This window comes from Saccoglossus kowalevskii, chromosome 14, assembly GCF_978046115.1.
Source record: "Saccoglossus kowalevskii chromosome 14, keSacKowa6.1, whole genome shotgun sequence".
In the NCBI taxonomy this organism is placed as follows: Eukaryota; Metazoa; Hemichordata; class Enteropneusta; family Harrimaniidae; genus Saccoglossus; species Saccoglossus kowalevskii.
The window spans coordinates 5,368,760-5,381,549 of NC_140654.1; the positions used below are offsets into that span (position 1 = coordinate 5,368,760).

The 12,790-nt window shown below is 38.4% G+C and overlaps 2 protein-coding genes and 1 long non-coding RNA gene across 3 annotated transcripts; 2 read left to right on the forward strand and 1 right to left on the reverse strand.

Moving 5' to 3' along the window:
* Positions 1–1,459: 1,459 nt before the first annotated feature.
* LOC100374021 (uncharacterized) lies at positions 1,460–1,792 on the forward strand. The gene has a single exon (XM_002735716.1). The coding sequence runs from the start codon at positions 1,460–1,462 to the stop codon at positions 1,790–1,792; it is 333 nt and encodes a 110-aa protein (XP_002735762.1).
* Positions 1,793–3,716: 1,924 nt separating this feature from the next.
* On the reverse strand, positions 3,717–4,711 carry LOC146734406 (uncharacterized). The gene is made up of 2 exons (XR_014931482.1): positions 4,385–4,711; positions 3,717–3,895 (listed from the first exon to the last, which is right to left on the reverse strand). It is a non-coding gene; the product is annotated as an uncharacterized LOC146734406 (long non-coding RNA).
* A 6,468-nt stretch (positions 4,712–11,179) lies between these two features.
* LOC102801122 (uncharacterized) lies at positions 11,180–11,554 on the forward strand. Its single transcript, XM_006817724.1, has one exon. The coding sequence runs from the start codon at positions 11,180–11,182 to the stop codon at positions 11,552–11,554; it is 375 nt and encodes a 124-aa protein (XP_006817787.1).
* Positions 11,555–12,790: the final 1,236 nt, after the last annotated feature.

Below are 12,790 nucleotides of genomic sequence, written 5' to 3' on the forward strand. Positions count from 1 at the left end.
TGTGTTTGCGCCCTCTATCAATGGTCTACGTAACTAGTTTACACCTGTGAGAATTATGCCAAGGAACATGACATATTATACAACACCAACAAAGTCAAATTTATGTATTTTCCTTGTCGCCACTCATCTAGCGATTGCCCTCCAGTGTAGTTAAATCAGGAAATGGACCTCGTACAACAGTTCACATACCTAGGACTTTTGACTTGAAATACAAGAAACTGACAATTCAGAACTTGAAGCCAATGTTAAATGATAACACCAATGATAACCAAGCACGACTCAGACAAGAAACGAACTCACCCGGCATAATAATGTGTATTTATCATATATCTTGTATTGCCCGGCCTCGTAACGCTATGGGAATCCCAATGCGCAAGCCGTGCAATAATTTTCCATATCACCGGGCCTCGTTTACCATATTTGGTAAATGCGTCTATTTCCTGGAACTACTTTCTGTTTATAAACAACGCACGTAATTTGAGATTATTGTCTGCGCTTCGATAATGGCTGACGATATTATTCGGTGGATGGGAAATATACCGAACGACCAGTTGGACTCATTATTACCCTGACGAATGCCGGAATTCCACCACAACAAATCATAAAGATAAGTGGTCACAAAAACGTGTCAAGTTTACTGTACTACGATACTGTTTTGTCTTCATGGAAGATCATCGGCGCATTTCGGATCATTTGAGTCGAGCTACACCCGAATCTAGGCCAATCTAAAACTGTAAACCAAACTGCTTCTTGTCAAGCAGTTGTTTCTCGTTCACCGACTACAGTTTTAACAACTGTGAAATCAACGTGGGTTTACCTGCGGCTATAACATATCTCTAAGAAAACGTCCGTGTGTTATGTGTAACTTGGACAGTCAGTAAATGACCAACTTAGCTGGACTGTAGTGTTCATTCTTAACTCAGACAACTAATAAATTGTTATAAATTTACGTTCACTTGCTGACTTATTAAAACGTAATAGGTTTTCTTTTGGGGCCAGCCGAGCGAAAAATAGCATAATTAAAGACTTGTTTTCATATAAGGTATATAATAAAACCTTTATAGGCTGGATACGATTTTTGCTGCCCTGGGTCGTACGGCTTACGCGCTTCTGCCGCACGACCTCGGGCCACGATGCCGTATCCAGTCTATAAAGTATACTGTCGTATTTATGAGTTATGAAATAATATACATTCGTTGTATCTTGCAATGTATTGCACGCGATATTCATGTACGGGCCCGTCATTCTATATTCGCCGGCTTCTCAGTAATAAATCTATTGGTTTGATATCTTTTGTATACACGACTTTAGAATTGTCAACAATATTCTATATCAAACGATCGCCTGGTTAATTTTTAACTATGTATGATATTTTAATATCTCCCTTGCGGTCAAGTTGAAGTCATTGCATGCATCTACCTGTTGCTGACAACATCGCTGACTTGATCAAAACTTTAAGATGCCTCGCTACTGGAGTCACGGGTTATGCGGTTGTTTCGGAGACCTTGGTCTATGCTGTCTTACATATTTCCTACCCTGTGTCACAGCCGGTCGTAATGCAGAAGCTGTGGGGAAATCGTGCCTACTCCACGGACTCTCCGTCATGGTTCCGATCCTGCATATGATATGTGCCGGCAGCGTTCGGGGTAACATACGAGACGAGCGGGACATAGTCGGCGGCTGCGTTGGAGATATGTTACTGCACTGTTTCTGTAGTTGCTGCGCTTTAATACAGGAAGCGCAAGAATTGAAAATTCCTGCACCACAGGTAGCCGTAGTGGAAAGAAAATAAAAAAGAACCAAAATGAGGACAAGAAGTGGAAGATACGGCACGGAGACAATATGTATCTACTAGTATATTCTACGGCTGAAAAGACGACATGACATTATTGCCAACGAATTGGTATAAAGTATCTATAATCGACATACCTGCATTTTGTGGCGAAATATATACACGTAGATGTGTTAAGATTGTGGCTGATTACAAGTCGGGTCGCCGAGAACTTGATATTCCTCGGTGTTATTGATTTGATCTTGTAGAACTGTTAGTTATAGGCACAACTTGTATTTAACTGTTACATAATACTCTCAAGAAATTATTGACAATGTGAAATTATAAACACTTCTCTTCAAATTTTGGATATAAGACTATTGGGCTTTGTCTAGTATCTAATTTTAGTTCAAGTACAAGTCAATATCTGGTGCATCAGAAGGCCACAGAGACATCGCTAAATATTGATTTGACACTGAATAAACATTGTAGAAATGTATTAACTTTTTGTGAGACTATATATATATATATATATATATATATATATATATATATATATATTTATAGTAGTAAAGATATCAGAGATTGTGCATGAATTGATTCTCAACTTAGTGTTTGAATTGTATTTGTTAAAGTTGCATTTTCATTTTAAATTGTATGATCTGCCGAAAACGTTTCACTCACCCCTGTATAAATCATAAGAGATTTTGGTTTTGTACAGTAGGTGGAAAATTTTATCCAACAGAATTCTGAAATGGAACTTAAAATATATGCAAATATCCTTGAGTGACATTGAAAAGTATGTTTGATTTGATGATAACATACCGTGACCTTGTTGTCAAATATAAGCGAGTTTGAAATATTACCCACTGATTTTATAATTTTTCGTGATGTTCGAATAATTCGTGAACAATGTCTGCACGTAATACAACGTAACATAAATGGAATGCTATGAAACCTGATATATTGTCATATCTGATTCGAAAGTGAGTGGCTTGAAAGCGAAGAATATATTAGTTTTAATAATGTTTAGACAAATATTGGCCGTACTGATTATACTGAAGTAATTATAAAAAAATATGTTTTCATTATGAGTTATGTACATTATATGTTTTCTGCGACTGATTTCCCGGGCTTCGCTGTTCCAAAATTCGGCCAGATATGTTAAATATTGACAATGAACTTGATGTGGTTTTACGGGTTTGTTTGTGGTGGTATTTATGATAGAGGTGCTAAAAGTACTGTCAATCTTGAGCCAATGCTAATCTGAAGATTGTACGGGAGCATCCTGTCTGTTGACAGTTGTTTTTTCGACGTATAACGTTCTGACTTGTATATACGTATCGACTCAACTGTCACCAGTCTTAGATACACCTAAAAGTATATGAAAGTATTTCCTGTGGCTATATGATCAATCACAAAGGTGATACATCCCACAATGCAACTTTACGAGGTAGTTAGAGAGTACAGGGGAGACAGAGTGCATGGTATGGTAGAGTGAACGACATGAACGCGATTCCCAGATGGTACCTTCTAAGCCAAGCTTATAACCCAATTCAACCCAGACAGCGTCACTTATTTTTCCCTGACGATGAACCACATCCATCCTTCCAACCAACCCAAACCCCAATCTGATTAAAATCTGATGTAGTGTACGGGCTTTAATTATTTTGGCTATAAACTTATTTTAATTTTATTTTTTATTATATTTGTTATTAATGCCCTTTTATTTTATTATTTTACTTTGATTTTGATTTTGTGATTTTTTTTAATTCCGCCCTACCTACATCTGATCCGACGCCTATGTAAGTCCCGTTCAAATCTCGCGTAAGTAACAGCCAATCACAGACCCCCTTTTATACAGGCTGTCGGTTGCTTATTTTTCAGTGTATACAGGCAATCTTTCTGTACATTATATTTTGCCCACTTGAATGAACCATTAATAGAAAATTGCTAGTATATTTTTATTTGCAAAAGAAATTCCACAGCATTTTACAATTGTTGTCATTACATTGAATATTTTTTTCACTTCCAACAAATGTGTACACTTCCAGATACATCTTCGCCAGCCAAGGTTCGTTCATTCAGTCATCGCTTCAATTTTACATCACTGAGCATAATTATCTAGAATGGAAGCAAAAAAATAAGTAAATCGTAATGATTAGAACACTGTAAACAGCTATAGAAAACAATGCAAACTGATTTTAAATTGTATAACGGCCCACGGCATCGACGCAGACAAGTGGAGCAAAATAATATTTCCTGATCAATTGCGATGTGTTCCAAATAAAAAAATATTTTATTCCAGTCCAAATCAGCTCAATTACTTTAATAAAGAGTTATTGTATAATGTACAAAACATTGATACAATTTGATGAATATTTACAGCTACGGCTTCAATACCGTGGACGATTTTGGCCCGATCGTCAACAAAACATCACCCGTCTCCAGGGCAGGCGACTGGAAAAAGACACCGGTGTTCGGTCGAACCGGTGGAAACAAAATCTTCACTCCCAGAATAACTATGCAAAATAACGATCTAAAGTCGAACCATTCGAGCCACAATATTAACATAAAAATGACTTTCGTTGCATTTTACAATGATAAACTTACCGAAAAGCCGTGTCATTCTCGGTCGCTAACGTCGGTATAATCCACCATTTTATTTGAGTCTGTTTGCTACCTGACTCTGCCCGGTGACGTCATCATGTGCGCTATAGAAGGAGGTCTGTGATTCGTTGACTAAAATCGTAGATAGTGGGTCTCGTTGAAATCTCGTTACATAGGCATCGGCTCAGATGTAGGTAGGGCGGAATTTTAAAAAAAATCAAAGTAAAATAATAAAATAAAAGGGCATTAATAACAAAAGTAATGAAAAATAAAATTAAAATAACTTCATAGCTAAAATAATTAAAGCCCGTACACTACATCAGATTTTAATCAGATTGCCCAAACCCCAGAGCAAGCCCCGCGAACCCGATAACATGGTGGAGAATCCAAAGGTGATATTTGAACTGCTCAACAATATTTACACAAGTCACTGTATGTCGTTTCCATCATTTATAATATAACACACACCCAGAGTTGTACGTTCCGAGGCCTAATTATACATCAATGCAGAGTGGTGAGCCGTACTGAACCGATCTGTCGTTCACTCAGTCTCCGACCTTCTACCCTGCACTCTGTCTTCACTGTACTCTCTAACTCTGACTCTACCTCGCAAAGTTGCATTGTGGGATGTATCGTGTTACCTTGAGATCACTACGCACTCTTGCGTAATCATGCGAAATGGAGTGCGCCCGCAGCGACTGATTAAATCCAATTCGGACTGCAATCACTCTGTGATTGCTCATATCCTCGGGGCGGACATCCGGGTATTTTCTACCGCCTGGCAACCCTCGCGGTGAAAACAAAGACCAAAAACTCGCAGAAAACGGTACTTTGCGATGGTTGTTGAGAGTCCCCTGAACAGTGTAATAAGATTAGCCCTACGTGTGTAACATATATGAATTTGGAAGTTTAGGATTACTTCAAAGTTGAGTTTGTGTTGTTTTCTCGAGTTTTCACCGGCTCCACCGGCGTTCCACAGCAGCGCGCACAAAGCCCATAGAAATACGTGGTACAGTGGTGCGCGTCTTAGCAACGTAGAACGTCCGTGACGTAGCTCCGCCCCCTAGGATGGCCAAAGGGAATACTTTCATATAAAAAAAAATGTTTTGTTGCCCTCAGCGACCGACCGAAAAATATTAAAAACTCACCATTTTAAGCAGCCTGAGTAAAAAAAGTGTTCCCTCTAAAAATTAACGATTCTGGACCGTTGGGGTCTCGGGTCTTTTTAAATACAAAAGACTGAAAGAAACACTTTGATTTTTGTGTTTAATATCTAGCATGCGTTTGTATGATTCCAATATACCGCGGCAATTTAGATACATTTAGTTTTCACGCCGAGTTTTAAAAAAAATCCGACCGACCGACCCAATTTTCCGCCTCGAGGGCAACATAAGTTTGTTTGTTTTTTGACCTAACATGGCAGCTAACATGATTTGATTCATCCATTCAAAGAGAAAATCATGTGTTGGGGATTTCTTCTAAGAACTGTCTAAGAACTCATTTATTAGTTTAAATACTGTTTAGAAAACAAATTGATCGTGCTGATGATTGTGAAATAATTCTAAAAATATGTTTTTATGTTGATTTACGTATATCACACGTTTCCTGCAACTGGACTACGTCACGGTACGACTTACTGACAAAAATCGCTACTATTCTAAAAAAAATCATCAAACCACTAAGTATCTAGCAAAGTAAAGAACAGAATAAACAAATACTTGGGAAAATTTACATTTTCAGAATGCACGAAACACCTCATGATAGATGTGGGGCCGGGGCACGTACCGAGTACGACGCGGAGCCATGCCTTTTCATACGAATTGGTCATCCATTGTATCCTAGCAACATCAATCAAACAAACTGTGCTGCATAGCAGCCACGTTATACGCCCATGTCACACTTTGAATGAGTGATATGCCATCATGTGTTTTGTTTGTAAATTACTGCCCAGCAACTTGCGTATATTCGCATTCATCGATCATCTAAAACATGTTTAGTTTTATTATGGTTTTATCTACGACATAACAACTACACATAGATACTGGTAATTTTTATATTGCAAAATGAGGCTTGTATTTTAGTAATTTCATGGGTTGTGTTCATTCTAGACTGCACTTGATATATGTATAGTCGGAGAGGGGTATAACTATATGCCTCACACACTGAATGTAGGCTCTCGTTGTTAGCATACATATTCGAAAAATCAGATAAACGTCAATTACAAAAATGTTGTTATTTTGAAGCAAACCAAATAGTTTGAACCATTTTCCAAAAAATCGGAGTTTCTACTCGCCAATCTTTAAAACAACTAAAAATCCATACATTTTTCGAGAAGCAAAAAATGGATTCTTTTAGGTCCACATTTAAACTTTGTCGGCGATAAAATATCATGATGATTTATATGAATAAATAAATAATTGGGAATTGGTTCAAAATAACATTTTGGAATTTTGAACTTTAGTCGAAAGCTGGTGATTGTGTCTATATTGTTTGTTTTTTTTTGTTTATTTGTTGCTATGACATTAACTATCAAATTGTTATTTACGTGCTGGTGGTGGATCTCGGGGGGGGGTAACGTTACTGTGTTGGCAATTGAGTTCTACAGACTAACTTGATAACAATATTGACAACTCAAATACTAGTAATCCGACAAACAAAATATACGCCTACGCCATGGTCAGGTGACATCTGATGCCTCACGATGTCGCGTTCATTTCATCACGACTCCCCGGATGCTCTTGGAAATAAACGCCATACTCAGGCTCGCTACGCCGTAGTACTTCTCTGATCTGGAATGGAACTAATGTAACAATATACTCGTAATTTCATTGGGCCGAAATTATGTTTATTGTCTTTTTCTCACGTGACGACTGGTCACGTGACATTCAATTGACTGAAGTCCCTCCACGACATGTCCGCTCGATCATATGACCAATAGTCAGAGTCAGAGCTTGCAGACCTTTTTACCTTGAAACTCGCGCGGAGAATAAAATACACCTTCTGTAAAGTCAAAAATGACGTACATCAGAGGCGGTGGCACGAAATTTTGCTCACTATCCCTTGCACCCCATAGGATTTTTTTTTCGAGAGGACCAGCCCTGCCCCTCTCCAAGGTTCCGTCGTCACTGTACATGGAACGACAATGTGAAAGGCGTCGCTTACGCCAAAGCAAATTTCGACTCCAGAGGGCGCAACTGATAGCAACGAGTGATCTCTCATCGTAACTATTAAACACCTACAATAGCTGTTGCTGATTAGATTTGAGTCTATGTCAAGTGTTCAAAGTTCGTTTGCCACGCTCCAAATATTGACAAATCCGCTCCGGGACTTCTTTCACCCAAGCAGCTTACAAGCATTGAACAATTTTGAATTTAAAATTGATTCTAAATTTTGTAATTAAAATGTCCGCCATCATTATTTTTTTAACATAACTGGATTGCCCAGCGAACGTCGAAACTACAACTATGTCATATTGATGCAATCAGTGATAGAGGGCGTGCATTTTTGTTATTTTTTCTGCTTCCCTCAAACAAACGAACTCAGACAAAATACATCGACAAGGTCTGTATTTGGGAAATATGGTTAGAATATTCCGGATAAATGCCAAATTAAACTTTTTTTTTCAAAATTGAACCTACATAAATGTTTTCATATTTTGATCACGTCTTGTAGTAAATGGGAAATTATGTCAATTCGGTCGACAGCTCACACAGAAATTATAGAAATATGAGCGAAATGGTGATTCAACATCTTGGAGGGAATAATCATTACACGTATATAGAGTAGATATGGTTTATTCGTTCGGTATGTTTTTGGAGATAGCGCGTTGCTATATGATTGATGTTGATAGTGAGCTCTTTATCACATTTACCGTATACCGCATGATTGCATCATGACATTTCCCCACTGAAACGTAACCACATTGTCGATGAGATTTGCTAGGAAATCCAACATTAAATAATGTCATGTGATAACACACATTAAGCAGTACATTGGATTTGCAATTGCTTGTGATGTCGAGCTTGTTGAACATAATCAATGAGTTTTCGGAATGACACTGGTGACTGCAGTTATTGCATTGCTCATGCGTAACCGACGGGTTCAACTGTACTCAGTAGGCGTGGGTGGTTCAGCTTAAGATAACATATCGTAATGTAAAGTATGATGCTGACGACGAGTTGTCATGGACACATCACGTGAGCCCAGTATAGATTGACCCCCTTAATTGCTATTTTAAATAAAACGCATACATCTGGCGTATCTGATTTAATTAAATATATACTTGTATACAAATTACATATGTTAAAAATTACATGTGTGCTAACACGTTACTGCGATGTAGGTTGATAGAGTTGAAGGCCGTTAAAGTTTGTTCATTAACAATTATCGCTGGTGGCACACCTGCGTCCTTCACAATGGTTGATAACGGGACGTCAGTCATCCGGGTGTGGTACTGGTACAACCAGTACCCATAATATATGCACACTTGATTAAATGATGAAAGATTGTGTTGACATTTGGAAACTCTGGATGCCAGTAGATTTTAAAGCGAGAAATATATATTCATAAAAAAAAACCCACACATTTGAAAAAAAAAGAGTAGATAAATGCAGCAACATCACCATGAAGAAAAATCGAAGTACAAAAATAAATGTCAGAGTACATTTTACTTACGTCACGCATCCGCCGCGTTGGAGATTTTAAAACATGTTTCAAGGGGAAGTAGACTCTATTCTACGTAAAGATCATTAAGTTGGTTGATCCCGGAAGGAAGAAGCTTACCATTATCCTCCCTTCCACGGAATCTCACCAATCAACTTAAATCTGCCGCGATCGTCATGCCGCGCCATAATTTTGAACTTGGGTCTCATGCGACATACTAGTATACAACGCCTGTAAAATACGTTGTTTGTTTACACAAAATTGTAACGCTGCGCTAGGAATTGGGCGATTTTTGTGTACTTTGACGTAACTATAAACACTGAACGGAAGACATCAACAGGTGTGATCGTCCCATCGCAGAGCCTCCCTGATGCGAAGTGCACACATTTATTCATAATATTGCCACGCCCGCTAATCAGGCCCAATAATAACCCTACCGATGTTGACAATTAAACATTTATTTCTTATTTTGCATAATCACACATGCTATATCACGTGCCGTACATTCAGCTGCATGGTAATATTGTCGCCACACATTGATCAGGTCACAGGTCACGCTTTCAAACTAGAATCAACAGCCCGAGAGTGCGTTGAATTATTAAAATGTATGATATTAAAGTGTGAAGTGTATACTGCTGAATGGCAGTTCTTTTTCAAGAGAACGTGATTATGTGAGGCGTATTGAACGGATTAAGTCATTATAAATCACATGGGATAGTTTAAGACCAAAACAAAACTTATGCTGCCCTCAAGTCGGAAAATTGAAAAATTGGGTCGGTCGGTCGGATTTTTTTTTTTATACTCGTGAAAACTAAGGGTATCGTAAATAGCCGAGGTATATGGAAATCAATCAAACGCATGCAAGATATTAACTCAAAAATCAAAGTTTTTCTTTCAGTCTTTTGTATTCATTAAATACAGGTCAACCCGAGGTTCAAAGTCGCCACTTATCCCCCGAGGATCCTTGGGATCAAACAACTGGCCGGGTTCATTAATTTTTAGAGAAAACACTTTTTTACTGCTTAAAATGGTGAGTTTTTAATATTTGGGCCTATTAAAAAAACAAAAAAAAAAACAAACCACGACACGATATTTCATATTTGTCGGTCGCTGAGGGCAATAAAACATTTTTTTTTTTGGTTTAATAATGCAGCCTACTCGATTCAAATTTGACGCAAAAAACACTACTTCGTTGACAACACTAGAAGGAAACATTGTGAATTCAGTCTGCTGAATATCTCTTGTTGCGAACAACGCCCATTTTAAAATAGAGATAACGATTACATTTGAACAAAATCTGATGTCACTGTATATTGCCAGAATGATCGAGCCATGACATGACCAGATGGAAGTGAAAGATAATAGGAGAGGAGAGGACGCTTTCGGCATGTGCCTGGGCCGTGACTTGTAACTTGGACGCTAATATTGTTCTCCCACATTCCACGATCGCTATATTTACTTGGTAAACATTCTCGTAATGCGATTACGTGAATAATTAACATTTAGGTCAGCTCAGGAGCAGTCGCATTTTTACCTAGACACCAAAGTCACACAACACAACCGAATCGTAGATCCTTACAAAATTCGCAGTGTTCATGTTATATAAATATCCTAATAACCTAATAACAAGTAATCATGATCCTACCAGTGTCCTAGCATCATGTTTCAAGTCAGTTTGTCATAAATAGACTGGAAACAAAATGGCGAAGCTATTGCGTAAAAATCACGCTTATTTCAACATCGCACATCAGCGCACTGAGCTTATCTGGTGTGTTTTTTTCGTTTTCAAACTTAAAAACATTTTAACTACATGAACGGAGCAGTCTACCGCCCTGCCCCGTGGTTATCACTTCAAAGTAAATAATTTACGTAAACGTCATTCAAAAAAGCTCGTTAACCAGCTTGTGTACAGTGTCTAAACGATGTGATTTCCATGGTGAATAAAACAAACATGAAACAATACATATAAAAACCGTACTATCTCTGGCTAGTACCCAGTATCAGCAGTTGGCGCGTTGACTTTATTCGACGAACTGTGTGTATTGACGAACTCTTGCTATTTTCCGACATTTGCTTCAAGTCCACTAATTCAACTAAGGTGTTTCTTCCTTCTACGGAACAACAAAATCCAGGATCATGCCAGTAGTAGTGGATAACGACACACCACAGTGGAAGAACGGTTTGTTTGGATGCTTCGGCGATGTCGGCTTGTGTATTTTCACATTTTTCCTGCCGTGCTGGACCGCAGGGCGCAACGCAGAGGGTGTCGGTAAATCGTGCTTGATCCACTCGCTTCTCTGTCTGGTTCCAGTTCTAGGGTGGGTTTGTCAGTCCGGCGTGAGACGAGAAATTCGGGAACAGCGGACGATTGCCGGTACTTGCTGCAACGACTATTTAGTTCACATCTTCTGTGGATGCTGCGCCTTAATACAAGAAAACCAAGAACTGCAGACTCCTGATGATGTGGCGGTAGTGGTCGCCCAACCGGGGAAAAATGTCGACAGGGATTAGAGGTGCTGCAGTGTATGGTACATTTTATATCGATGCAAATATCGCGACAACTTTCCTCGCAATGAATGTTGCTCGGTACTTGTCGATTTCAGACAAAGCGTGCTATAAAAATTTTGTTCGTGCCAGTGCAACTACGAAACTGGGTGACATCTGGTTGAACTAACGAACAAAGCATCTACAATATTTATCGTATATCATTGTGAATTTATTACCCAATGTCTGATTCTTTTTATACTTCTCAATCTATTTTTGTAATAATTCATGTTTTCGAGGGTGTAATTATAGCAACATGATTCGCGGCGAGATGCTACATGATTCGCCATTGACTGTCACGTGATCCGAGAGTATTCTTTCCACCATAGGCTGTTTGTCTGTATTGTACCCCGAACACGTGGCAGTTCATTCAAGCTGTAGTATAATTATAATATACACGTATATCACTTTAATGTACTTTAATGACAACATGTCATTCACCGAGTGTAAAAAGAACTTGCAATTACTTAATTATATTCCAATATGGGCCAAGAATATTTTTTTCCAAGATTTCATATGTATTACCGTTTTCATAGACGTTTAGGCACTCGTATTTAATAACTTCTCATTTTAGCTGCGGAACTGTCATGCGCTGAGCGCAGAGTACACAGAAATTAGCCACGCATGATCCACCAACGCGCGCTTCACCCGATATCAACATTCATTCAGATTTGAAAGATTGTACGATAAGTTGTAGGTGACGAACGCCTAAACAGACAAACAATTTTGTCTATTGCTTTCATCGTATACGTAATTTTGACGTCTCAGAAGCGTCCGTCGCAAGAAAACGTGAATTGATGTATTGCTTGTACTTATTCACAGTGGTTACGGCAACGTGACCACAGTATTACCTCGTCCACTTTTGCGAAACCACGCCCAAATTGTAACTCGATGTTCAATTACCAACTAACAGAAGTCCGAGTTACGGGCAATATATATTGTTGTTTTTGTTGAACGTCCACATTTAGTAACTCGAACTTTAATTAACAGTTAATCAAACTTCGAGTTACGGGTGACATGGATTGTTTGTTTTGTTCAAAGTCCAAATTTAGTAACTCTAACTTTATTTAACAGTTAACCGAACTTCGAATTACGGGCAACACACAACGTTAAACCAAACAAAAAAATATATGTTGCCCGCGCGTAATTAACTGTTAATTAAGGTTCTGTAATTAAATGAGGACGTTAAATAACAATTTATGT

Bases quoted from the DNA above. Each gene is read 5' to 3' on its own strand.
- LOC100374021 (XM_002735716.1), top strand. From the start codon at position 1,460: ATGCCTCGCTACTGGAGTCACGGGTTATGCGGTTGTTTCGGAGACCTT.
- LOC102801122 (XM_006817724.1), top strand. From the start codon at position 11,180: ATGCCAGTAGTAGTGGATAACGACACACCACAGTGGAAGAACGGTTTG.